This window comes from Plecotus auritus (genome assembly GCF_963455305.1).
Source record: "Plecotus auritus genome assembly, chromosome: 7".
NCBI lineage: Eukaryota > Metazoa > Chordata > Mammalia > Chiroptera > Vespertilionidae > Plecotus > Plecotus auritus.
In genome coordinates this window covers 72,263,789-72,291,632 of record NC_137774.1, presented here as the reverse complement: position 1 = coordinate 72,291,632, position 27,844 = coordinate 72,263,789, and the positions used below count along the sequence as shown (strand labels likewise).

General features: G+C 46.1%; 1 protein-coding gene across 1 annotated transcript; it reads right to left on the bottom strand.

Annotated features, from left to right (window-relative positions):
• Positions 1-9: 9 nt before the first annotated feature.
• On the bottom strand, positions 10-27,524 carry NAA60 (N-alpha-acetyltransferase 60, NatF catalytic subunit; the record flags this gene model as incomplete). Its single annotated transcript, XM_080678083.1, has 6 exons — positions 27,353-27,524; positions 6,734-6,849; positions 5,233-5,362; positions 2,271-2,367; positions 1,328-1,562; positions 10-166 (listed from the first exon to the last, which is right to left on the bottom strand). Exons 2-6 carry the CDS (start codon positions 6,841-6,843, stop codon positions 10-12), a joined length of 729 nt encoding a protein of 242 aa, XP_080534209.1. The 5' UTR covers positions 6,844-6,849; positions 27,353-27,524.
• Between the last annotated feature and the right edge of the window lie 320 nt (positions 27,525-27,844).

Genomic DNA, 27,844 nt, shown 5'->3' with positions numbered 1-27,844 from the left:
CGGCTGGCATCACATGGTCCGGCTGTATTCAATGCCGCCCTTGGTGGAGATGCTCGACCATGGCAGGAAGCTGCAGAGCAGGCTGTGGGCCTGGCGGTAAATCCTGTGTGGGATGGAGCAGGGGCTCAGGTTTGCTAGAGCAGAACCCAGGTGCTGGATGTAGTCCGTGGGACGCTGTTAAGGAAGACTCCAACTCGCCTTCCCTGCCCACACACCCCTGGAGTGGCACTGTCAGCAAAGGCCCAAACAGCAACCTGCAGGACTGAGTGCAGATAGCATAACATTCTCAAGGGAGCCAAAAGTCCGCTTAGCCTTTGCAGAGTGCTGAAAAACCTCCATAGATGGAGGGGCCTCCACTATGCAAAATAATAAAGGGCAGCATGTGGGTACAAAAGGACCTTCCAGGTGAGACCTCAGGCACATGGACACCCAAACTAAGGTTAACAGACAGGGACTGGGTGCTGCGGGGAGGGGTAAAGCAAAAGAGCAAATGTTCCTGGTTCTCCCCCTACCCTCAGTCCTCAGAGGGGCAGGGCCTCATTCCTGTGACATAGAGGGGTCAACAGTGTTAAGCCCTTAGCACAGAGACCCATCTTCACATGAGCAAGGAGACCTATGGGCTTTGTACCACATCTCTCTTTCCCATTTATTTCCTTATGAAATGGATAAATCCTAGACTTATTTATTTACTAGTATTTACACACCGAAACATGTACACACAGTATTTTCTGGGCCACACCCTATGACTATTAAGAAGTCTTATAGCCTCCCTCTTACCTGTTTAGGGCCAGCGATAGTTAAAAGGGAGGGAGCAGGGATGGGACACACTACTGGGTCACATACCCTACATTCTGGTAAGAAAGGTTTGAATTAAGTGTTCAAAATAGCAAACAACTCTTTCACCTCCCTTATTTGCTTTCTCCCCTGCCAGCATGCAGGCCCCACCAGGTCAGGGGCTTTGTCTATTTTGTTCACTGTTGTAGCCCCCACATACCAGGAACAGGAGACTCTCAACCAATACTTATTGGGTGAAAAGATGGACGAATGGATGGGTGGATCTTGGACCAGGAGGATTAAAAATCCACCCCGGTACTGGGCTCAAGTCCAGGGAACAATGAGTGCCAGAGCATGAGAGCATGTCTGCTTTCCCAATATTTGCAACCAAACCATCAATTCCTAATACATGCAAATCAGATCTACCCACATCATCTCATCAGGAAAAAATGCATCCTGTGAGCTTGGCTATGTGAATGTCATCTGAAAGCGACCACAGCTCCAGCTGATGCTAGGAAGCCACAGTCTCTCACCCCTGAGAAGAAAAGGATATAAGATGGTCCAGGGAGGGTGGCCACCATTGATGTAGAGGACATAAGTGAAGCCATCTTTGAGGACCCCACGGATGGAATAGTAATAGGGGAGATAGTGGTGCTGCTTGAAGTCTCTGTTTTCGTAGAAGTTTATTGCTGTGTTGTTGGTGGTGAGGACGTGCAGATAGATGGCTTTGCAGTGGTCCTGGGCAGTGGTGGATATGTGATCCTTTAAACTCTCAAGTAAAAGGGAACCTGTAGGCAAAGAGGCAACAGTCACACATGGCGGGGCAGGTGAGGAGGAAGCATAAGGCAGACAAGGAAGTGACCTTCTCAGAGATCTCTACAGATCTCTCCGCCATTGTATCAAAGACTTCCCATAACCAGCCACTGTCTAAGTCCCTAAAATACCACAGCCAGACAGGGCCTGTTAGCTGCAGACCACTAGCTGTCCAAGAACATGGATCAGGCTACATAGTTCCCTCCCAGGGGCTAAATCCACAGGGGAGATTCACTGGCCTTTCAGACAACAAAAAATGTAAACCTAAGCCCAGGAAAATGTGGAATGGGCAGACCTGGGTTACAATGAAGATTCTGCTGTGGCTGAGTGGGATGGGAAGTTGGAGATATAAAGATGGCATAGCACCCCGGATGTGACAGGAATCTGATCCATAGGAGCTAGAACTGTTTTATCAATTATGTTTTCTATTCTTAATCAAGCATACCTTGTGACCAGATATAAGTTGTGTGTGTGTCAGCAGGTGTGGTTAAAAGGTGCCCATTCTGTAATGAGGACCTTTGGGAGCTGTTAGTAATCTGATCTTGTAAGCTTTGGGAATGAGGCCATACAGAAAGACCTGGTAATGTGTGGAAAGAGCATGGGCTGAATTGAAGGTCAACAGGGCAGTGGGTGGTGGTGGTGGAGTGTATATGCCAAAAATCATTATTTCAACCGCCCCTTACCTATGCCGTGCTTTCTGAATTCCTTCACTACTCCCAGACTTAGAATGTATGCAACTTGTGTGTCAACAGAGAAGTTGGAGGCTAGAATATCTCCATCCTAAAGAAAAAGTCAGAAATAAAGTCAGGTTCACAGCTGAGGCACCGGTCCCACTGCAGAACATATCTCATGTGCTAACTCTCCCAGCCACAACACCTGGGGGGCCACTGGAGCAGGAAGAGAGAGAACAGAGAATAATGGAGTCAACACTGTCCCATGGAAACAAGGGGGTATGGGTCTTTCTGCTAAAATAAGAACACTCATAAAAAGTCGCTTCTCTTTGGAAGGGTGGTAGACCATACAAGGAAGGACACTGATACCAGACAAGTAAAGCTATGATGGTAAAAAGGAAATGACTATGCTGTGTGGGCATTAAATGGTGCTCACACGTGTCAACTGACACACCAAGAGATCAAACAGCCAGACAAACACGAAGTTTTAAAGTTTAATTAGCCCTGTGGCCTGTGTGACTCAGCTGGTTGGGCACTGTCCCGTGCAAGGTTGCCGGTTTGACTACCAGTCACACACCCAGGTTGCAATCTTGATCCCAATTAGAGGATGTGCAGGTGGCAGCCTCTCATATTGATGTTTCCTTCTCTCTCTTTCCTCCTTACTTTCTAAGTATCAATTTTAAAAAATCTTAAAAAAAAAAAAGTTTAATTAAAGGATCATGTGCTGCCCCCAGGTGGTCTTAGAGTACAGAGGGTGGGGAGTCTGAGTGGCCTCTCTGCTGTCCACACCAGACAGAGCGTCACACCAGGACCCACCAACCCTTGTTGGTCTCTTGGTTCAGAGATAAAATTCTGGACTGAGAGAGTTGTGAATTCGACCATCATGAGGTCCTGATGTTCTTCTACTTTGTAAAGAAGAAGGCTTGGTGGATTCCCCCATGGAAAGAAAGCTTGGTGACTTGGCCTCTCTCATCCCTATCCACTGTTCACTGAGTGGCTCCTGTGTGCTGGGCATGGGTTGGCCTGTCCCTGTCCCTACTCACCACTCTCCTGACCCTGACCCTGGCCCCAGCACTCCATATTACAGTTAAGCTGGACAGAGGCAAACTCAGTCTGAGGGAGGCATCCTTATTGCTCTTGTTACTTGAAGCCCATGGAAGAAGGGTCAAGAAGGTAAAGCAGGTACTTCATTCCCCAGCTGATGTCTTCTGACAGCCGCTGCTCTCTTTCCTCAGTGTTGAATTCATTCTGCCTCTCAGCAGGGCCAGAGAAAGTGCCAGAGTGCAAAGGCTCTCTTGATACCCAGGGAGTAGAAGGAAAGGGTTCCAATCTCTGCCCTCATGGGAAAACCCACACGTTCAAAGGAGTTCAGAGATCTAGTCACCATATGTGTGGGGCTGGACAGTTGCTGGGGGAAGAGCTTCATAGAGAGGGTTTTGGAGAACAAGTCAGGGGAGGGGAAGGTGGGACAGTTTGTTCTGTGAAAGAGCAAAAAGATATTGATGCTTGCTGAAAATGCCAACGTTTCTTTTTTTGCTGTATCTTAGCACAGAAAAATGGAAGAAAAAAACTCAGAAGAAAGCTAGGGTAGAAAAGTTAATCGTAAAAGAAACCAACTTTGCCATAATCTTTACAGGCAAATTAGGGTAGACCTGAGTGGGTCGGGTCTTTAAAATGGAGAGAGATCCGCCTAGCTAGCTCAGTGGTTGAGTGTCAACCTATGAACCAAGAGATCACAGTTCGATTCCCAGTCAAGGGCACATGCCCGGGTTGCGGGCTCCATCCCCAGTAGGGGGCATGCAGAAGGCAGCCAATCAAAGATTCTCTCTTATCATTGATGTTTCTATCTCTCTCTCCCTCACCCTTCCTCTCTGAAATCAATAAAAATATATTTTGAAAAATAAAATAAAAGAGAGAGATATCCTTCTTGCACTTTTAAATAAATAGCCTCAAACCAAACAGATAGAAGCAGTTGCCAGTTGGTGGTGGGTTTTTTCCCCTCCATGGAGTAAATACCCATGTATAAACACTACTCAGTCACTTTATAAGATGACCAAAATCATTAGGGAGAATTTTTTTTAAAATTTATTTATTTTGAAGATCTAATTGTCTTTTTTTTTTTTTTTTTTTTTTTTACGTGCCCTTGACTGGAATCGAACCCAGAAACCTTTGATTCACAGGCCGACGCTCTATCCACTGAGCCAAACCAGCTAGGGGTAGGCAGAATCTTTTTTTTTTTTTTAATATATTTTATTGATTTTTTGCAGAGAGGAAGGGAGAGGGATAGAGAGTAAGAAACATCGATGAGAGAGAAACATCGATCAGCTGCCTCTGCACACCCCCCACTGGGGATGTGCCCGAAACCAAGATACATGCCCTTGACCGGAACCGAACCTGGGACCTTTCAGTCCGCAGGCCGACGCTCTATCCACTGAGCCAAACCAGTTATGGCGGTAGGCAGAATCTTGATGCAAGTCAACCACATGGAACAATGTGTTTGTGACCATAACCTTGCATTTTACATTTAGAGCAGGACTTGGTAACTCAGGGTCCAAAGACTCTCTAGTATTCTTAGATAGATCTTGGCGGGGTCTATGAAGTTAAACAGGAAAAAAAATATTTGTTTTTACTAACCTGTAACTGGAACTTAGCATTTCCTTTAACAAATCACAGCAGTATTAGCAGTTTCTATGACACTGTCACCAATACAAATCACAGACCCTTACAACTCGGCAGATTCTCAGTGAATCTTTTACACCCGCTCCCAATTTAAAAATGACAGTCATTAGAAAGAAGCCTGCAGTTAAGACGTGTTACTTAATGTACATATGACTATATTACGTACACACAGAAAGAAACCACCTGGATATGAGTCTCATACATGGTCTGGGCTCCTAAGAGAAAGAGCCATAGAGCAGGCAGCGTGATTCTGTCCCAAGGGCGTGGCAGCCCCATCATCACCACACATACTTACCTCCTTGTGTATCTTGGTCCTACTTTTTATTTCAGCTACTATCATTCCTACAATGGTACCCCTGTAGATTGCAGCAAGGGAAAAGAACTTCTTGTTGGAGGTGATGTCACGATACCATGAGTCTGGGTACCTGAGGAGAACAAACTTAGGTGAAACTGCCAAAGGCCAAGTCCAACTAACCTCGTGCTTCAGACAGTGGACCCACAGGGGATTTGAGGCACCTCTGTCCACTGCTCCAGGATTGATAAGGAGCCTGCCCACCACTTAGTCTCCACCAAAGTGTATCATTCTCAGTGAATCATCATCTTAAAGCAGCAATCTATCCAGACAGGATGGGGGATTTCTGATGGAAAAATGATTTTACAAGATATAGAGATAAGAGGGGGGGAACCTCCCATGACATTGTCTCCATGAGAGCAGTACCTGGAGGGGCAGCTGGAAGAGTTCAAACTCAAGACCCAAGGGGAGCAGAAAAGAGAACATTTCATGCAAAGCCCTATGACACAGTAATGAAAGACAGATGACTCAACCCCAGAAAGGAGTTTTGGTGAGGGGACAGGACATTCTGGGTTTTATTGGTCTGTGGGTTTGGGACATAACAAGTTAGTCCAGATGCCTTTCCTGAGACCAAGAGCTGGAAGAGGGTGGAGACACAGTGGAGAGGTGCTCTGTTCAGGTCTGCTCTGCAGAGGCCACTGACCACCCACCAAAAGGCTTTATGAGGCCTGGCATCGCCCAAGTTCCTCTCCTGATTGCAGTGGGTAAAACTTGAGGTTAAGACTCATATAAACATGATGTTTAGCAGGACCTTGTTTATTTTTAATTTTTAAAAGTTTGCACTTATTTTTCTCACAACAAAAGCTCTATGTGCATATTATAGAAAAATGGAGGAAATACAGACAAGCAAAATAAAACAAACTTGTAGCTACTAATAATCTACCCATTCCAAAATACCAAAAACACTTTGCTAGATGGTACATATCTTCATAGGCTTTTATCTTATGCATGTTTTCAAATAAAAGTGAAATTGTGGTACATACAATTTTCTAGTCTGCTTTTTTCACTTAATATCTCATTAAAAAACTCTCCTTGTCAAGTATATCTTGATGACAGATTTCACTTTTCCTGGTGAATAATATTTCATTTTCGCATGCACATACCCTAATATATGTCAGCCATTCTTTACTGTTTAAGGTACTTAAGTTGCTTCTCAATTGTCTGATTTATAAATAGCACTGCATCAAACATCTTTGTAAGTAAAGTTTCTCAGCAAAGCCCTTTTGGAGAACTCTTTGCATAAGGTAGAGTGAGATGGAAAGGATGTGATGGCCGTCAGGGAGCGGGGCCTGGGCTCCTCTGACAGGCAAGGTGACTCTGGGCCACCATGGCACCTCCAGGACATCCTCACCTTTGCACAAGCCTTCCTGCTTCATCAGATCCATGGGCATTACCCCATCCCTCCAATCTACAGCTATGGGGCAGAGGGCACCACTTAACTTACTCGATGGGGAACCAGTCACCACAGAGATGCTTCACAGTGTCTATGTCATCGTGGCAGAGGAGGCGCAGGCTGACCTCGCTGAGGGCGTTGGATGGCACCTCCTCTGTCATTCACACCTGCAGGGAGAGAGGTGGGGTCAGGAGAGCAGCCAACCCCCCCCCCCCCAAACACCCCACCAGCCCACAGATCCCATTATGGCACATTTACTTCCTCTTCCTCCTCCTAACCTGTGACGCAGGAAAGATGGGAAGACTAATGCCCCGCCATGGATGGTGGTCCCCTTAGTAACTGCATGAAGCTCACAATAATCCCCTGCACCAAGTGTCACAATCACCCCCACATTGCAGACAAGTAAACTAAGGCTTGGGAAGGGCTGGCAGGATGGGGACCTAGGGTCCCTTCACTGTTTACTTGGAACACTCCTGAACCCCCAGAGAGCAGCCTGCCTTTGGTCAGTTTTCTCTCTCCTCTCTGCCCCTCTGAGGTGCCCTTTGAGCACCACTCCTCCCTGGCCAGTGTCCTGTCTCCCTCACATCGCCATTTCTCCATTGCACAAAGCACACAACCCCGGCAGTCCAACTTCTCCCGACCTGGGCCAGTGGCTATCAACCCCATCAGAGCAGCCTGGGCAGGGGCCAATGACCTGCTGAATTTCCAGGAAAATTGTCACTTGCTAGGTGGGTCATTGCTCCTCCCTTATCCAGCAAACAAAACTCATGAGCAAAAAGAGAGAGAGGGAGATTTGCAAGACACTAGAGGTTCAAATCAGGGTCAGGAGTTACTGACAATTATTTTAAATCAGGAAACTACATTCAGCCCAGGTTGCTGATGGAGCAGCTGCCCTTGTTCCAATTAAGATAAGGCAAGGAAGCAGGAAGGAAAGCCAAATATTAGACTCTGACAAAGGGAACACAGGAGTCTTTCTTCTTTATGTTGAAAACTGGTAGTAAAAGGCAAAGGACCATGCATTTACTACATCTTTTTAGGATAACTGAGTAGTTCATCCTTGATGGATGAGGAAAAATTTTTTCTATAGAATAGAAGAATGAAAGCCAATAAAAGTAGAAATAATGATAGAATTGGAATGTCATCACTTTGAAAGTGCTGATGAAAATAAATCAAGCAAGAATCATCAAAGGCTTTTAACCACACAGTGGAGGGAGCAGATGTGAGGCATGGAGGCAAAGTACCTGCACCCCCAGCACTTACCAATCACCAAGGAAAAGCCTCTCAGGGGTCCTCAAACTTTTTAAACAGGGAGCCAGTTCACTGTCCCTCAGACCGTTGGAGGGCCGGACTATAGCTTAAAAAAAAAAACTATGAACAAATTCCTATGCGCACTGCGGGCCCGGGACGAGTCGGCTAAGCAGGACAGGCAGCGGCACCCGGCAGGCCGGATAAATGTCCTCGGCGGGCCGCATGTGGCCCACGGGCTGTTGTTTGAGGACGTCTGCTCCTGCAATCACAATTCCCCCAGTAATGGAGCCCAGCTTCTCTGACCAGTACCATGCATACGAAATCCACAAAGCCTTCAGGTTTCCACCTAAAATGCTGGGCCTAAAGACAGTTGTGTCTCCAGACCTAACTTCACAACTACGGATAATAGCCGACACACAGGCATATATATTCAACAGCATCATGACATCCAAAAAACACAGAATGCTGATATTCTACAAGATGAGCAACCTGGTCTCTTCAAAAAGTCAATGATGCCCTAGCCCAGTGGTCGGCAAACTCATTAGTCAACAGAGCCAAATATCAACAGTTCAACGACTGAAATTTCTTTTGAGAGCCAAATTTTTTAAACTTAAACTTATTCTAACACCACTTCTTCAAAATAGACTCGCCCAGGCCATGGTATTTTGTGGAAGAGCCACACTTAAGGGGCCAAAGAGCCGCATGTGGCTCACGAGCCGCAGTTTGCCGACCACTGCCCTAGCCAGTTTGGCTCAGTGGATAGAGTGTCGACCTGTGGACTGAAGGGTCCCAGGTTCGATTCCAGTCAAGGGCACATGACTGGGTTGCGGGCTCCCCCAGTAGGGGGTGTGCAGAAGGCAGCTGATCAATGATTCTCTCTCATCATTAATGTTTCTATCTTTCTCTCCTCTTCCTCTCTGAAATCAATAAAAATATATATTTTTTAAAAGTCAATGCCATTAAAAAAACAAAAGTGGACTAAAAGAGACAAGACGATCTATAATCAAATGTAATATATAACACCTCTACTAGAAAAAAAAATCAAAACAACATTTTGTGGAAATTTAATTATGTGCTAGAAAGCAAATAAAATTGCTATTAACTATCTTAGATGTGGAAGGATGTAAGTGGTTATGTAGAAAGTCTTAGGAGATGCATGCTGAAACACTCTGGAGTGAAGCATTATGAAGTCTAAAACTAACTTTAAATGGTTAAAAAAAAAAATCTCAGCTTCTGCCCTGGCTGGTTGCTCAGTGGTTAGAGCGTTGGCCCATGCACCAAAGGAACATGGTTGGATTCCCAGTCAAGGGCACATACCTGGTTTGCAGGTTTGATGCTGGGGCCAGTAGGGAGGCAACCAATCTATATGTCTCTCTCACATTGATGCCCCCCCTTCTACTCTCTAAAACAGCAGTCACCAACTGGTGGTCCGTGGACCACTGGTGGTCTGTGAGGTCCAAAAGGTTGGCAACCGCTGCTCTAAAAGCAATGGGAAAAAATATTCTCGGGTAAGGATTAACACAAAAAAAGAAAAAAAAAAGAAAAAAGAATGGCTCCTTTGAGGGCCAGTCCTGGGCTGGCAGTCCCCCAAGGACCAGGTGCTGCTGGGCAGTCAGGCTGAGGACAGAAGCCCCTCAGTCTGGGTAGTGACAAGTTTGATGCTGTACCATCTTCCCTTCATGATACTAGCCAGCCAGGGGGGCAGGGGGCACATCTGGAGTGGGGCTACCTTGTGACCTTGAAGCAGACATGGGGAGGGCGGGGAGAGGAGGTACCGCAGGACCTCTGTGGCTCTGAAGCCACCTTAGGTTCCGTCTTTCTAGAATACACTGGACTCCAAGGGGTGGGGACTGTGCCACCTTGACATGTCCCTCTGCATAGCATGGCTCAAGAGTTGAAATAAGAAGGGACCTGCTTTCTTCTCCTTTTTGTTTTTAGCCAGCACCTGGACACTGACCACATGATGTCTGCAAAATGGGGGTGGGGGATAAGATGGGCCCTCCTGTGACCCTGTTGGCAGCACTGGGTATCCTCACCAGGCCTGCAGGCCAAGGGGCTCTGAGGGGTATGGAATGGAAGCTCTTCAGGACAAGAACCAGAAGTGTTCCTGCCTGAGTCCTAGTGGATCCCTACAGATGTTAGGTCCGGAAGAAGCTGAGGTACCTACCACCTACACCTTAGAAAGGAGCAGCATTCCAGTAGGCACTCTGCTAGAGAAGACTAGTTGCTTAGAAGGGAACAAAGCTGGTCTCTGGATGCATGATCTTGATGGAACCTCTGAGAGCTGAGCTGACCCAGATAAGTCTCTCTGGGCAGAGATGACAAAACAGGGCCATCACAAAAGTTAAAGTGAGAGGCCTGTTGAGAAAGGGCAGGCCACAGATGCTGGGCTGAGCTTATTTAAATGAATTCTTAGTTCCAAACACAAAACCAAAACACCAACCAAACAAGAAAATACCCCCAGACTTGGCAAATCTGGTCTTTCCATGTCACCTGTTTTTTTCTTTTCACTGGGATGTGCCTTCAGAAACCAAGATACTGTCTGGTACAATGTCTTTTAAACAGCTTGACTACCTGGTCCCTACACAGTAGGGCCGTTCCAATGCTCAGCACCCCCTTCCATGGCCAATGCTCCAGCCCCCATCCTCGATGGCACCCAGGACATGCTGGTGAGTGTGACCTCAGGGACCTCATGCTGTCTAAGTGGCTACCTCTTAGGAAATGGACTGGTCAACAAAAAATGGCAAGTCCTGTCCAAAATATATCCTAGAGGTCACTGTCTTGGAGGTGACTCTCCTGTCATCCTGAGTAAAGGGCTGTTTTGCTCCACAGAACATGATTGTACAGGTTCAAGGGGTCTACCCACCAAAAGCAGGATGGAGTCCAGCACATCACATTGCCCAGTAGGAAACACAGTTTCCCTGGAGATTTCTGCACAACCCCCACCTCTCAGGCAATACTCCCTTTCCCTACAAAGGGAATAAATTCCACACATACACACAAATCCTCTAAAAATTGAAAGTGGTGTTAGGTATGAGAATAGCATTGTGGTTATGTAGAAAATGTCCATATTCCTTAAGAGATGCACATAGGATATGTAGGGTGAAACGACAGAATGTTCTGGAATTTCATTTAGTTGGAGCAGAAGTGCAAAATATTAATAACTGCTGAATTGGATGATGGGTATGTCAAGTGTATGTTTAAAAATATTCCTAATTAAAATTAACCACCAGGAAGGAGAACCAAGGTGGCGGCATAGATAAACATTTGTACTTGCTGCCTCTCACAACCACATCAAAATTACAACTAAAAGACAGAACAACTATCATCCAGAACCGCGAGAAAGCTGGCTGAGTGGAACTACTACAACCAGAGAGGTAAAGAAGAAAGCGCATTGAGACTGGTAGGAGGTGCGGAGGCGCGGAACCGACTGGCAGCCCAGTGCAGTGCTTTTTAAATTGGGAGGGAGATAAAAGCTCCCGCTTGCTCTGAACTCCAGTTCCAGGCGAGACTCTGGGGGACCCAGACACATACGGGGATAAACTGGACTGTCTGGCATCGGGGCAGGAATGCAAGGGCAGCTTTCTTTCAGATGGTGCTCACAGCGGTCATTGTTCCTGCGCTGGGACCTCTCTGGTGCAGGACTGACTGGCAGCCATTGCTGTTTGCTCTGCCCCCGTGATTCCCTGAGACCCCGCCCCACCCAAATTACAACCCCACCCAAGCTGTGCGCAGCAGCTTTTGCATACCAATGGCCTGTCCTTTCTCAGCCTAAAACCTGTCAAGGAGGCAGCAGTTGGGTCAGGGAGCCCCAAAGCTATCAAAAGAAGGCTCAAGACCAGCAACAGCAGCCTGCCTTGCTTCACAGCTGGGCCTCATCTGGGCACCTCCAAACCCCATACAAAGAGGAGGAATCTTCAGATCTCTCTGTAGCTCCTGCTGGGTGGCCTCAGGCACTGGCTGATTCTGCACCTCCCTGGAGATCCCAGAGCCAGTGTACCCAGTGGTCAGTGTGAGACCATACCGGATTACAACTCTTCACATCCATAAGTGACACACTCAAGGGGCAGACACAGTGAGCACCAAAGCCCCACTGAAGCAAGTCCTGCCCCATAAGGGTGTCTCCTGCACAGCAGCTCTTCCATTGTAGACACAGCTGGTTCTCACAGCCAATTGGCCTGGAGGTCAATTCCTCCCAGTGATAAAAACATCAATCAAGGCTTAACCACAAGACTGTGCACACAGCCCACAAAGGGGTGCACCAAGAGTGTCCATCTCAGGTGATTAGGGAGGCTGAGCCACTGGGTCCTATAGGACACCCACCACACAAGGCCACTCTATCAACCCCAGGAGACTTAGCAGCTACCCAATACATAGAAACAAACACAGAGAAGCAGCCAAAATGCAGAGACAAAGAAACATGTCACAAATGAAAGAAGTGAAGAAAGCAAAATACTGGATATAGAGTTCAAAACCACAGTTGTAAGGTTACTCAAGAATCTTCTAGAAACCTCCAAGAAACTTAGTGAGACCTTGAAGGATCTTAGCGAGAATGCCAAAAAAAAAAAAAAAAAAAAAAAAAAAAAAGGAAAAGGACCAGTCAGAAATTAAGCATACAGTGACTGAAATAAAGAATAATATACAGAGATTCAACAGTAGACCAGAGGATCCCAAGAATCCAGTCAAAGATTTGAAATGCGAGGAAGCAAAAATCACCCAACCAGAAGAGCAAAAAGAAAAAAGAATCCAAAAATATGAAGATGGTGTAAGGAGCCTCTGGGACAACTTCAAGTGTACCAACATCTGAATTATGGGGGTGCCAGAAGAAGAGAGAGAGCAAGATACTGAAAACTTATTTGAAGAAATAATGACTGAAAACTTCCCCCACCTGGTGAAAGAAATAGACTTACAAGTCCAGGAAGTGCAGAGAACCCCAAAGAAGAGGAATCCAAAGAGGACCACACCAAGACACATCATAATTAAAATGCCAAGGGCAAAAGACAAAGAGAGAATATTAAAAGCAGCAAGAGAAAAACAGTTACCTACAAGGGAGTACCCATACAACTGTCAGCTGATTTCTCAACAGAAACTATGCAGGCCAGACAGGAGTGGTAAGAAATATTCAAAGTGATGAATAGCAAGAACCTACAACCAAGATTACTCTACCCAGCAAAGCTATCATTTAGAATTGTCAGATAAAGAGCTTCACAGACAAGAAAAAGCTAAAGGGGTTCATCACCACCAAACCAGTATTATATAAAATGCTGAAGGGTATTCTTTAAGAAGAGGAAGAAGAAGAAAAAGGTAAAGATAAAAATTATGAACAACAAAGTGACAACAAATACATATCTATCAACAAGTGAATATAAAAATCAAATGAATAAAAAATCTGATGAACAGAATAAACTGGTGAATGTAATAAAATCAGGGGCATGGAAAGGGAGCAGACTGACAATTCTCGGGTGGAATGGGGTGTGGGGGGTGTGGGAAGAAATTGGACAAAGATCTTTCACCTATGGACAAGGACGGGGGCGGGGGGGGTAGGAACCGGGTGAAGGGGAGCTATGGGGGAAAAAAGAGGAACATCTGTAATAATCTGAACAATAAAGATTAAAATATAATAATAAAAAAAATAAAATTAACCACCAGTCCTTGTCGGTTTCTCAGTGGTTAGAACATTGGCCAGAGGACTAAAGGGTCTTCTGGTTCAATTCCTGGTCAAGGACATGAACCTCAGTTGCAGGTTCAATTCCCGGCCCTGCGAGTGGGAGGCAACCAATCGACATCTCTCTCATATCGCTGTTTCCCTCCCTCCCTCCCTCCCTCCCTCCCTCCCTCCCTCCCTCCCTCCCTCCCTCCCTCCCTCCCTCCTTCCCTCCCTCCCTCCCCACTTCCACTCTCACTAAAAACCAATGGAAAAAATATCCTCACTCCTTGGGTGAGGGAGGATTTAAAAAATTAACCACCAACCAAACTTCTTCACATAGGCCGAATTTCACTTATGGACAGCAGGTTTTCCAGGGCACTGATTTAAATGCCTTTGGCATCCTCATTGAGAGCTTTGGGGAGCAGTGCCACAGCCTCCGCACAACTCCTCACTGGGACCAGTGAGTTCTCAGCAAATCATGGCTGGCTTACTGCCGAGCACTCTGGATTCCAGATGGGTCAGGCACCTGGTTCAGAGTATTATGGGGACAGGGAATACTGCTTGGGACCCTCAAACTCCAGTGCTTTTTTTTTTTTTAATGAAGATGGCACCAAAAGCGAAAAAGGAAGCCTCTGCTCCTCCCAAAGCCAAAGCAAAGGCTTTGAATGCAAAGAACGTAGTGCTGAAAGGTGTCCACAGCCACAAAATAAAGAAGATTCACACATCACCCACCTTCCAACAGCCAAAGACACCGAGGCTCTGAAGGCAACCTAAATATCCTCAGAACAAGCGCACCCAGGAAAAATAAGCTTGACCACTATGCCATCATCAAATTCCCCCAGAATACTGAGTCAGCCATGAAGAAGATAGAAGACAACAATACACTTATGTTCGTTGTGGATGTCAAGGCCAACAAGCAACAGATCAAATAGGCTGTGAAGAAGCTCTATGACATTGACGCGGCCAAGGTCAACACCCTGGTCAGGCCTGATGGAGAGAAGAAGTCATATGTTTGACTGGCTCCTGACTATGATGTTTTGGATGTTGCCAACAAAATTGGGATCATCTAAACTGAGTCCAGATGACTAATTGTAAATATAAAAATTTTACACTAAAAAAAAAAATTCCAATGAGGTTTCAAAGAGTGACAGTGTAGACACTCGCTGTGCAGTCTAAGGACACAGGGCACTGTTTTAGAAGTTGTGCTTGAAACTACCCAAGATGCTAGGTCATCAACCACAGGGCCACTTTAGGGCAATAGAGCCTTTGGAACAAAGTCAACAACTCTATATCATCCCAGGCCAAGGCCTGTCCATCAATGCAGTCTTTCCAGAGAAGGCTCCTGAGACAAGGGTCTTCCTCTCCCTATTGCAACCACCTCTAGGGGAAATTCTGGCAGAGAAGCCCAAATACCTCAATCCAAGCAGCTAAACAGTATGATTTATTAAAATTCTGCTCAACACCCTAATGAGAACACAATCCCTTCTCTAAATTGAGCAAGGAAGTATAAGCGGGAGTCCACTACAGGCTCACCAAAAAATGGCCCTCAAGTGGAAGCAATCCAAACGTCTGTCAATAGATGACTGGACCCATAAAATGTTCAGAATAGTCAAATCCATAGGAACGGACAGTAGATTAGTGGTTGCCTACAGTTGTGAGGACTGTAGGGTAAGGGTGTGGGGTTTCTTTTGGAATGCTGAAACTGTTCTGAAATAAAATGTGGTAAAGGGTGCACAGCTCTGTGAATACACTAAAATTAGTGAATGATACACTCTGAATGGGTGAATTATATGGCATGTGAATTATATCCTCAATAAAGCTGTTAAAAACAAACAAAAAACAGCCCCAATCCTGAGAATAAATTATTCTTTCATGAGCAAAAGGTTAAGAAAGATTCATTTTGAAGGAAGTCATAGTAAATTCCAGAAAGAATCACAAATTTTCCAATCTGCAAGTCAAACTGCAGGGACTCGTGCTGGTGCCCTGATCCTGCCTCCCATGGGCTACCACTGTGCCAGGTCTGCTAGGGTGGGGTTGGGGGTGCTCTGGGAAAGACGAGGCTAAAGATCAGGGAGGCTGGCAAGAGATACAGACTTGAAGAGCCACCAGCCCACCAAGGCCAACCTGTAGCTTACTCTGAATTTGGGCCAATTTTAATATTTCATATTCAAAGAAAAAACAATGTCATTTGCTTGGTGTAAGAAGTGACCAAATAAAGTTATCAAGTCTCAACTAACCACAAGTTTTCATCGATGCAGTCTTAGCTGCTCAGATATTTTGAGAAAGGAAAGATCATTCTCAGATTTTCCATAGCTAGCAAATCAACACAAACCACAAATCACCGAATAAATCTCAAATCAATTTTCAGCCCCAGTGAGTGATCTATGCCAGGAAACTCTATATTGTCCTTTTACCTGGAAAACCAGTTCCAGTGGTTCATCTGGGGCTTGACAGGCTCAAGTTAGCCCAAGAAACAGGGTGACTTGACTGCTCGCCCTCATTACCCTTGGCAGAGCTCCAGGTGTCTCATCAGCTGTGCCCCACAGTTTTGTTCTCAACCAACAGGAAATGTGCTCTGAGCTCCTCCTACAAAAAGGAGCTGTAGGACAGGATACTGTCAGCTCACTCTCCGTCCCTACACCAGAGCTGGCAGGACAAGTGCAGGCAACTGGCAAAACCAGCCAGTAGAGCCAGGGTTTGGATGGCCACAGGTAGACCTGGGGCACCCGAAGAGCTAAAGCTGCTGCCCAGTCAGTAAGTGCTAAGATGCAAGGCCTGGACCTCCATGGTTGCCTGCAAAGAGGCTAAGGGTGGGGCAATCCCTGGGGCGGATGGAACTATTGTATATCTTGATGGCGGTGGTTACACACACAAACATATATGCACACATTAAAACTCATTGAGTACATTTTCTTATATATATATGTTAAACTTTAATAAAGTTTATTTTAAAAGATTAAAAAACCACTTTACAGTGAGGTTTGATAGCAAAGGAAGAGATCCATAATAAATGAGCATCTCTTATGCCCTGGGGTTTACAAATTTTTCCCCTAGTATCCTTGGGGAAAGCTCTTGTTCTCTCCCTGTTCAGCGTTCAATAAAAATACTGGGCTCCAAGAAATACAGCTATTTGTGGATTCTCACATCCCTATTAAAAGCACTTCCATGTTTTCAAAGGCCAGTTCCTTAGATGCCTTGATTTAAAAATAGGAACATGTCACATTTAACTAAGGGAGAAAGCTGGATATTACAGTGCCTAATCTGTCCCAGCCCAACTGACAGTGGGTAGAGAAGGTGGCAGGAAGGCACAGGAGGAGAATCCGGCACCTATGTGCCAGTGAAAGGAAGAAATGGAGTCAGATGAGGCAAATTTAGAGATGGTGGTGGTGCAGGTGGGAGGCGGGTATGGCAAGTGGCTAAGCTGGAGGAGCAAGTCAGGAAACCCTTATGTAGCCCCTGTGCGGACTCCACTTGTTCATCCTGAACCTTCCACCAAGTACTGATCTCTTATTGCTACCATTAGGGCTCAAGGGACAAGGATTCTGAGATTTGCTAGAAACAGGTGACAGTGAATGAAGCCAGAGCAGAGGCCCGGTATTAGGCCCTCTATTCCATCCTGAGCCCTAGGGTGCTGATGGGACAGCACTGAAGGCACAGATGCACAGGCCATCCCTTGGTATACATTTTCCTACAGACACTGACATGTCTATATTACAACAGTAGGGATGTATTGTACAGGAGAATTCTAAGTTCACTTGAGTTTTTTAAAACTTTATTTTAGAGAGAGAAAGGGAGGGGGGAGAGAGAGAAACATTGATTTCTTGTTTCACTTATGCATTCATTGGTTTATTCTTTTTTTAATATTTCTTTATTGATTTCAGAGAGGAAGAGATAGAAACATCAAAGATTAGAGAGAATCATCGATTGGCTGCCTCCTGCTAGCCCCCTAATGGGGATTGAGCCTGCAACCGGGCATGTGCCCTTGACTGGAATCGAACTGGGGACCCTTCAATCCATAAGTTGATGCTCAATCCAGTGAGCCAACCCAGCTAGGGCTATTCTTCCTTTTTAAAAAATTATTTTAATCCTCACCTGAGGATATTTTTTTTATTGATTTTTGAGAGAGAGAAACATCAATATGAGAAACATGGATGAGTTGCCTCCCTTACGCACCCTGGCCCCTAGGTATGTGCCCTGACTGAGAATTGAACCCGCAATCTTTTGGCATAGGAGGGACGATGCTCCAACCAACTGACCCACCAGCCAGGGCTTACTGGTTTATTCTTGTATGTTACCTGACCAGGATTGAACCCACAACCTTGGCATACCCAGATGACGCTCTAACCAATTGAGCTACCCAGCCTGGGCCACTTGAGTTTTTAAGTAGAAACATGAAATTGCAAAAATCAGGCTTGTAGTGAGAATTCTTCCCGGGGTTTCTTGGGTCTACATCATGTCCCCCTTTAGGGGATTGGTGAGTGGAGCAATTCAAGGAGGGGCAAAAACTAGATTCTCCAAGACCCAAATGAAGGGCCTGCTGGTTCACCCCTCAGCCCATCCTTTCCCCTTCCCCAAATATCATCCTCCTGACGCTGTCTGCAAGCCTTGTCTTCCATCTGTGCTGAAATGACCTTTCTGGTCCCTGAACCCAAGGCTACTTTTCCCTGAGGACTCAGTGGTGGCTGCAAGGGGGTGGGGTCTGGATATCTGGGCATTCCCTCACCCACAACACTTCCTGAGCACCTCTGTATGCTCAGCCAGAGTGAAAGTGGAGGAATGGCTGCCACGATGCCCCCAATGTCCTCAGAAGCATTTTCCATCTCCCTGCCAAGTGCTGGGGATTCAGAATTTGGGGGCTCGGAATGGAATTGCTCCAGGTTCTGGAGGGGTTTCCTGGCATTGTCACAGGGCCCTCTACTCCCACTCAAGTAATAAAGCCAGAAGCAATCCTATTTGCAGACTGTATCCTGACACCAGAGGTCCACAGGGCCTCTCCCTTGTTCAAAAGCAATGCTTCTGGATCTCAGACAAACCACACTTAACTTTTAAAAACCACCCTTTCCTCTTAATGGCTTAAGAAGTGCTGTGGACCCTACCCCTGACCTCAGCAGATTTAAAGGCCAGCCATGACCACACTACACCCTTCATCAGCCCTAGAACCTTGCCCTTTCCTTCTCTTCTCTTACTTCCATAGGTTCCAAAGCATCCTCCCGCCTTGCCAAGACTAGCCCAATCTCCACTTATGCTCTGGATGCTGCGCCCTCCATGTGCTCCCAGACCCTGCAGGGATGCTGGAGTCACAATGACCCGGGGTCAAATCCCAGCTCTGATGTCCACTGAGACATCTCTGTCCTGCTCCATGCTTCAGCTTTCTTATCTTTCTCTGGGAAGACAAATGAGATGGCCACTTCCAATGGGACACTCCAGTCCTTGGTCCAGCTCCTGTCTCCTCCTTCACTGACTCAAGCACCCCCTTTCTCCAACATTTTCAACCTTCTCTTTTGCAAACTCCCTTCCAATGGGCTGTAAACACACCATGTGTACCCTCTTTTGGACAAGTCTCCTGCCACCTTCTTTTCCTTCAGTGTAACTACTTACAACACCACATTTGCTGCCACCTTCTTGCTTTATCCTGCACCCGGCCCCCTTCTACTCCAACATACCACTGGTGACAAACCAACAGCTTCCCCTCTGAAATCCAGCAGCCCTCCCTTGGGAATTGCCTCCCCTGTCTCTCTACAGCTCACACCTCAGTTGACTCCTCTTGAGCCCCTGACTCCCTTCACCCTATGTCAAAGTACCACCCTGGTCCTTCCCTGGCACTCCAGGCTTCTTCTCAAATGAAGCACAAAGGAAGATTAGCACTCTTTCATAGCACAAGTATTAAAAACCACCAGGCCCCTGGGGAATGTGAAATTCTGCAGACGCCAGGTTTATTGGCTTGGACAACCCAATAACCAACTCCAAGCTCTTGTGTTTAGGATAGAGAGGGGAGAAAAGGAAAAATAAACCAGTGATGGGCACAGGACACTGCCTTGCTCATCAGTAAAATGGGTCAAGGGCCAAAAGGAGAGTGAGGGGAAACAGTGAGCATCTTCATAGTTGGTGTGCTCAACAAAGCAGCTGCCGGTGGGGACAGCGAGCCGTCTCCAAGGAAGCCTGGGTTCCTTCCAAAACTTCAGTGTAGGAGGAACATGATTAATTTACAGGGTGACAAGAAACAAACACCCAGCATTCTAGTTCCAAACAGCCTCCCTCTTAAAACTCAAGCCATTGTGCTCAGAGGGGAGCCTGTATATTCGTGACATACAATTTAAGACACATCTCTTCAAGCATGAATTGATGATACGGAAGAATTCCATTTGCATGAAATTCTGAAATTGGCTAAGGGAACTGATAATGACAGAAATCAGATAGTGGGGTGGGGGGCACTGAGACGGGGCATAGGGCAACTTACTGGGGCAGTGATGATGTTCTATGTCTCCTTTGTGATCATAAAACATATGGATCTGCTCGGTTAAGATCTGACCACTTGGCTGCATGTTAACTATATCTCAACTTTAAAAAGACAATAACAGGTGGTTCCAGTGTGGTCCCAACTCCAGACCATTCTTTCCTTTGGGCTAAAGATTCTGTCATCCCCTAAATTTCATACTGAGAATTCATTTAGTCTTTTATTTACCAAAACTGTATTGAAAATCCAGGCATTGCTCTAGATCAGGGGTGGTCAAACTTTTTGACTCGAGGGCCACAATGGGTTCTTAAACTGGACCGGAGGGCCGGAACAAAAGCATGGATGGAGTGTTTGTGTGAACTAATATAAATTCAAAGTAAACATCATTACATAAAAGGGTACGGTCTTTTTTTTTTATTTCAATAGTTTTATTCATTTCAAACATTTTAACAAGAAGAATGTAAACACTAATTATTATAATTTGAAACTTCAAAAAATGGAGGAATCATAGCACAATAACATACCTTATATTGAAGATGGCAAAGGCAAAATAAAATTGCCTAACAAAGGAAAGGTACAAAAGCCTTTCAAATTAAACTTAAATATAATAAAATAATTTAAAACTAAAACAAATAGAAAAGAACAAAATGTGTAAACAGTAAATTAAACATTTTCTTTAGTGCAACTTCCAAATTATGCCCGGGACATAGATGTAGATGGCAATGTAGACTGGGTTGAAAGGTTTTTGGTCTTTAAAACATCAACTTCAGTGGGAACAGTGTTGTTGGTCTCCTTTTTAGCTAATGCTCTGATACTGTGCTCTCCAGGGGCGTGTCTCCCTACATAACCACGATAAGGTGTCTACACATTCCCAGGGTGATGTCGGGGGACGCCTCCGCGGGCATTACAAGGAGCCTCTGGAAGATTGAGAGGTTGTTCCTTCTACTGAATGGGCGAATATAAATCCGCCCACTCAGAAGAAGGAACTGCGGCCGTGTTTCCCGACGTTGCCATGTTAACACTGCTGCTGGTGAAGGAGTGGAGGGGAGAGCAAGAGAACCCTCCGCTCTTTCGGCTCCGCGGGCCGGATAGAACAGCCAAACGGGCCGGATCCGGCCCGCGGGCCGTAGTTTGCCCACGGCTGCTCTAGATGCTGTGGTTGCAGCAATAAGCAGAGTCAGAAATCTCTGATTATATAGGATAGAGGGGTATATTGGGGGACCAGGGTGTGTGCTTTCCTGCACTATTACCAAAATACTCACAGAAGCCACTTCTTTTGCTCAAGGATTTCCATGGCAAACAGCACATTAGTGAACACTAAAAGTGCTGGCAACCGAGCTGTGTAGAGAAGGGTTAATTCAACTGTGTGGAAGGAATGTTCTCCAACCTGAGCCACAAGGAAAAAGGCAGGAGATCAATCCCCTTGCATTTCCCCCAAATTGCACCTAAGACCCAAGCAGTCCTACTAAAAAAAGAAAACTGTCAAATGTTGCAACATTCTTTATCTTTTTTTAAAGTGTGGTAAAATATACATAAATTGTATCATTTCAACTATTTTAAAGTGCACAGGTCAGTGGTATTCACACTGTTGTGCAACCACCACCAATGATGGTCATCAATGACTATCATCTTCAGAACTTTTTCATCTTCCCAAACTGAACTCTAACTCCCTGTTCCTCCTGTTCCAGCCTCCAGCAACCACCATTCCACTTTCTGTCTCTACAAATGACACTGGCCACTTTTTTTATGCTTAGTGGTACCTCTTAACTCAAAATGTCAACTGAGAAGGAAACCTTTAATTACACTTAGTAGACTTCCATCAAAGTCTCCCACAGCTGTGGCTCCAACCAACATGGCTTTTTCGACTTCCTAAGAAGGCAGGTTTCCAGACCTGAGCATCTTTTCAGCATGACAGAGGCCTACATGCAGTTTGGGGCATCGTGCATTTTGGAGCGGTGCTTTTTAGCTTTCCATTGTGTCCAAGATGAGCTAGATCTTATTTTGTTTAAAATTTTATTTTACCATTTTGCTTTTTTACTTCATGTTCACAGTAAAATGACCCAACGTGAAGGACAGGCTTTTGGGCCACTGTGCATGTGTACCACTTGCAAACCCCGGTACTCCTTCAGAAGGCATTTGGGCTAACCTTGGGCATGCCCAAAAATAAAGATTCAAAGCTGTAATGAAGCAGTCTGAGAGAATCCTCTCCTTGTCCTAAGGACGTACACCAGAGCAGCTGACAAGTTTCTGTTGGAAGAAGGACTGGATTGTGGTGTGCCGCCCAAGGACTGTTTGCCTTTTGTGGCCCCACTAGGTCAATGTCAGAACTAGAGAAGACAGTTCAGGTTGAGAGAGAGAGACAGGACGAAGATGAAGAGCAGTGATAAGAATAGGACCCAGGAGGGTCTGAACTGGGGACCAGAGTCATGAAGCCAAGACCAGACAGACCCCGTGGTTCCCTCACCTGAAAGCTCAGCAGTCATCTTCCTGGAACAGAAAATGAGGGCGCAGATGAGCCTGCGCTGCCAGCTCACACAGTCACATGGGAAGATACAGCCAGAGTAAAAGCAGGTGACAAGTGGGGCATGGCCTGGATGGGCAGTAAGGATGGCCTGGTCAAGAAGTGCCTTTGCCTGGAGGCTTTTCTTTTTGGTTAATCCTCCCCAGACTATTTTTTTTCCCCATTGATTTTTTTTAGAACCAATGGAAGGGTTTGGGGGGGGGGGGGCAGGAAGGAGAGGGAGAGAAAACATTGATGTGGGAGAGAGACATCAATTGGTTGTCTGCTGCACATGCCTGACCAGGGCCAGGGATCAAACCTGCAACCGAGGTATGTGCTCTTGACTGGGAATCGAATCCGGAAATCAAGCCCAAGACTCTTGAGTGCATAGGCCAACACTCTAACCACTGAGCAATGCCAGCCAGGGCTGCCTAGTGGCTTTTTAAGCTGGGGTCTTGATAGGAAGCCATTTGAGAGGGCATGCCTAGAATATAATTCCCAGTTCAGTGAGCCAACTGGTTGGGTGTAAAAAACAAAACAAATCAAACAATAATAAAATCACCTGTAATGACTACATTTTTGTGGGGTGGGAATCAAAGGGTAGTAAAGTACCCAAGAATGGACCCCACCTGGGGCTCAAAATCAAGAGCAAATTGGTTCTCCCACAGAGAACTTCAATGGCTACAAGAAACCCTAACATTGCTTGAGGGGAGGGGTGGGTGAAATGGACAAGCAGCTACTCAGTTTGAAAGGAAAAAGTACAGCAACAGGGGAATCCGGTTTCAGAAACCCTGTCGGTCCCCTGGCTGCTGCCCCTCCAGCGTATCAGCCCTCTCTACTTTTTTTCACCTTTTCCATCTCATTCTACTGGGTTTTATTATGATTTTTAACCTCTGCTTCTCTGGGTTTACATTTAGGATCCTTCAGAGTTAAATAGAAGTTAAATATTTTTAAAAATGGGTCAAATGTGGTATACATTAACACAGGATCGTGAGGTAGACTTTTATACCAAAAATGATTTTTGAGAAGTAATTCAACCTCCTGTCAGCATTTGCCTCTGGGGTTATGGCAGATGTCTGTGTTCTATGCCACTTAACTTCTGTTTTTCTTACAATGAGTTTGGGTTGCTTTTAGTATAAGAAAAAAATTTTTTTTCAGGTGGTAATGTAAAAATTGTGAACATATTTATATATTAAAATAATCTCATGGGGCCGAGGCCGGTTTGGCTCAGTGGATAGAGCGTCGGCCTGCGGACTGAAGGATCCCGGGTTCGATTCCGATCAAGGGCATGTGCCTTGGTTGCGGGCACATCCCCAGTGGGAGGTGTGCAGGAGGCAGCTGGTCGATGTTTCTCTCTCATTGATGTTTCTGGCTCTCTATCTCTCTCCCTTCCTCTCTGTAAAATATCAATAAAATATATTTTTAAAAAAAAGAAAAAATAATAATCTCATGGGTTGTTTTTAATTAGTAATAACTTGGAAATTTTACACTGTCTCTTCAAATTCTAAGTAGAATAATTACCCATTTCATCCCAAAATAGACTTAGTGCCAACTTTTAAACCCCATACCATTGGAATAACATGGCATTTTGTGCACCGATGCCAAAAATAAAGATTCAAAGCTGTAATGAAGCAAAGAGGGGGTGGTTGTGGATAAGGACACCGAACAGACTTGTACAAATATTTTAAAGAGTTCCTGTGTAGTCATTAAAAAAAACAATTTTAATGACTACATAAAAATTTTTTTTTAATATATATTTTATTGATATTTCACAGAGAGGAAGGGAGAGGGATAGAGAGCCAGAAACATCGATGAGAGAGAAACATCGATCAGCTGCCTCCTGCACACCTCCCACTGAGGATGTGCCCGCAACCAAGGTACATGCCCTTGACCGGAATCGAACCCGGGACCTTTCAGTCCGCAGGCCGACGCTCTATCCACTGAGCCAAACCGGTCTCGGCCATAAAATTTAACTTTAAAAAATATTTATAAGTTTTAAGACAACCACTTTAAAAAAAGGCTTAAAAAGAACATTCCTCCTTTTTTTTGAGGGAAGGGCATGCTCTTTTAAATCTTTTTGTTTTACTATGAACACAAAGTAAGAATTCACACGCAATATAAAGCAAAATTTAGGAATCCCCTTCTTACTCCTTCCCCCCAAAATGACTGCTAATGGTCTCTTACCAGAAAATCAGTATTTTAAATAGAGAGGGCTTGTCTGGTAAGGAGCTTGAGGGGTCTTTTGTGGTGGTGGTTCAACAGGTAGTTCATGACCAGTCATCAAGCAATGTACTTTTCTGTATGTATATTTCTTTTTAATTGATTTGAGAGAGAGAGAAGAAGGTGGGAGAAAGGGAGAGGGGGAGAGTTAAACAGTGATTTGATGTTCCCTTACTTATGCATTCATTGGTTAATTCTTATATGTGCCCTGACGGGGGGTGGGGGGGCAGGGGGAGGATCGAACTTCCAACCTTGGGGTATCAGGACGATTCTTCAACCAAGTGAGCTAACAGCCAGGGCTTGTATGTGCATCTCAATGAAAGGGTTAAAAGTGGGAGGCCAGAGAAAGTAACTTGAAACTAAGTATAAAGAGCAGCAAATATCTGACCAGCAAGACCTCTTCAATAGTTTACAACTAGAGACAGAAGGAGTCATGTCTAAAAAGCAACAAGTTTGCTGAAACCAGTTTGGCTCAGTGGATAGAGCGTCGGCCTGCGGACTGAAGGGTCCTGGGTTCAATTCCGGTCAAGGGCATGTACCTTGGTTGCGGGCACATCCCCAGTGGGAGGTGTGCAGGAGGCAGCTGATCAATGTTTCTCTCTCATCGATGTTTCTAGCTCTCTATCCCTCTCCCTTCCTCTCTGTAAAATATCAATAAAATATATTTTTTAAAAAATAAATAAATAAATAAATAAATAAATAAATAGCAACAAGTTTGAAAAAGGTATCCAGCATCACTCCCAGGAACTACAGAAATGATGAAACATTGTTGCAGTAACATACCAGATAAGAATTCATTCTAGTACCTAAGGGACAATTACCCACAATTACCCAGACTATTTTATAAAATGAAATTGCTTCTGCTATTTTCAAGATGGGCTCTTGGAAATAAGATGTAGAGATAGAGGAGCTACCACTTCAGGGAAGACACTGTCTGATAAGCAGTCAGCTTTCCCTTCAGGTTGGAGAGCTGTCATCAACAAAGTGAGACCTCTGGGCTATTTCAGCAGACAGAACTGAGAGCTCTGGGAGTCTTCTCCACACTGTGTTCCATGTGGCTCCTGCAATGTAAGGCTGCCATGTCCACCTGGTTTAAACACACCTAAGGCTGTAAGATACCAAACTGCTGCTAACAGGTACACTGAGGCTTAGAGATGAGGCACAGCAGCCAGGACAGCATCACCCTTCTCAGTTCAGGTGTATCTTTTATCTCTCAAATCTCCTACCATCCAGGAATTTTCTTCCACCCAGGGCAGAGCATGCTGTTGCTTAGCAACTTCAACAAGTCATATCCCAAATATGGAATAGATGTTTCTAAAATAAACAGTGACAAAAATCACTGCAAGTTACAAATGGGAGGGGCAAAAGATAGGAAACACAGAGACTTTTTTTACTCTGACCTGTTAACACCACACCATGCCCTGACTTCGTTGCTTGTAGGTTTTAACTGACTTTATAGAAACCCAGAGGAAGAATATGAATTTGTTTTTGCTTTCAGTCCCTTTCAATTCAATGATGCTCAAGACTCCCCTTCTTCCCTTGTACTATGGGCCACAGAACTTCTATCACTTATCTCTACAGCACAAAATGCTAGGAGGATTGTGGTATTTCTGTAGATGACCTGGAGCAGCTTGTGCCTGTTCAGTCAATTAAACATTAACTAGGGGTTTTCTGTCTTTAGTTTTCTGGTAAAATGTCTGCAACCCGAAGTGGTCTCTCCAGTTCTGACACTCCAAGTAACAACCACTTCAAGAACCATAGGGAACTACTGTATGGGGCTGTTATCCTTTCCTTCAGGACAAATGACTAACAAAATCGTACGACTCGGCTCAAGGACTTGGCAGAGTGAAAACAAATCAATGAAGCAGCCAATGTCCACGTTTATTGCAGAGTAACTCCTTGCCTCACCTCAGGTCCTGGGTTCCGTCACCCGCTGGGCAGACACACAGATATTAGTGGTGCAGCGAAGGCCCACAGCCTCCCTCAAAATTTTTCCAGGGGGACAAACCACAGAAGTTACATACGAAAAGGTACAGCTGAGAGAGTAAGACGCTGAGACGACCAAGATAGAGCCCCAGGCTTTCAGGAGTTCACAGGAGGGCAACCAAGTCGGCAAAATAACTACAAACCATTCAACAAGTACCAAAGCCAAGCGAGGAGGCGGCAAATCGTTCAACTGTGACAAGACCAGGCACTTCACCTCCGCGGGTAGCGAAGGGCAGGCTACACTCCGGTTCTAAATCTCTCCAACAACTCGTCCTGGGGCATGGCACCGAGGCGCCCTAGAAAAATGGGCCGGCTCCCACCTATAGCTGGGAACCGCGCCCCTCGGCACCCCTAGGATCTGGGGTGCTACCCCTCCTCACCCCGCGGCCCCCTCCTCACCCCTGCCGGACGCGACCTCCTAGGCAGCCCCGAAACCCCGCGGAGATCTGGGCACCGACTAGCCTCCCTCCACTGGCCCGGCTGTCCCGCACCCCACTAGGGCCCCCCGCGCCCCTGCCCGCCCCAACCCGAGCTGCAGCTCCTCCCCACTCACGACCCCCAACCCGAGCCGGGCCCGGCGCCTCCACCACAAGCCTGAGACCAGGGGAACCTCACCTCGGGCGGGAGCCGGCGGCAGCGGACGGTGCCGTGGGGCTCAGCGCATCCTGGGGTCGCAGGGAGCCGGAAGTGGGGCCGCGCGGAGCCCGCAACCAGTTATGTAACCGGCAGGGGCCGCAGCCGGGACTGAAGCGGCGGCCCACGGCACTTCCGCCTCCCGCGCTGGGCCAGCGGCGCAGACCGGAAGCCCATTGGCCACTAGCACCCACATAGGGCGCCGCCTCCCCGAGGCTGACGCCGCCATCTTAGGAGTGGGCAGGCCTCCCCTGAAACCAGGTGGCGGAGGCGCAGGGACGCCGGTTGGGGAGCGTCTGCAGGGGCGAATGAAGCTCTGAGAACCGAGCGGGGCGCCCAGACGAGGCGGGCAGATCGCGAGATGGCTCACAACCCTCCGGTTCTTGCTATCATTTCCCTTGTTGGGTTTGAGGCTTGGGCTGGCCCATCCTCAGCCCGTGCGGGGTACCGAACCAGGCTAACGTGATTGCGTGA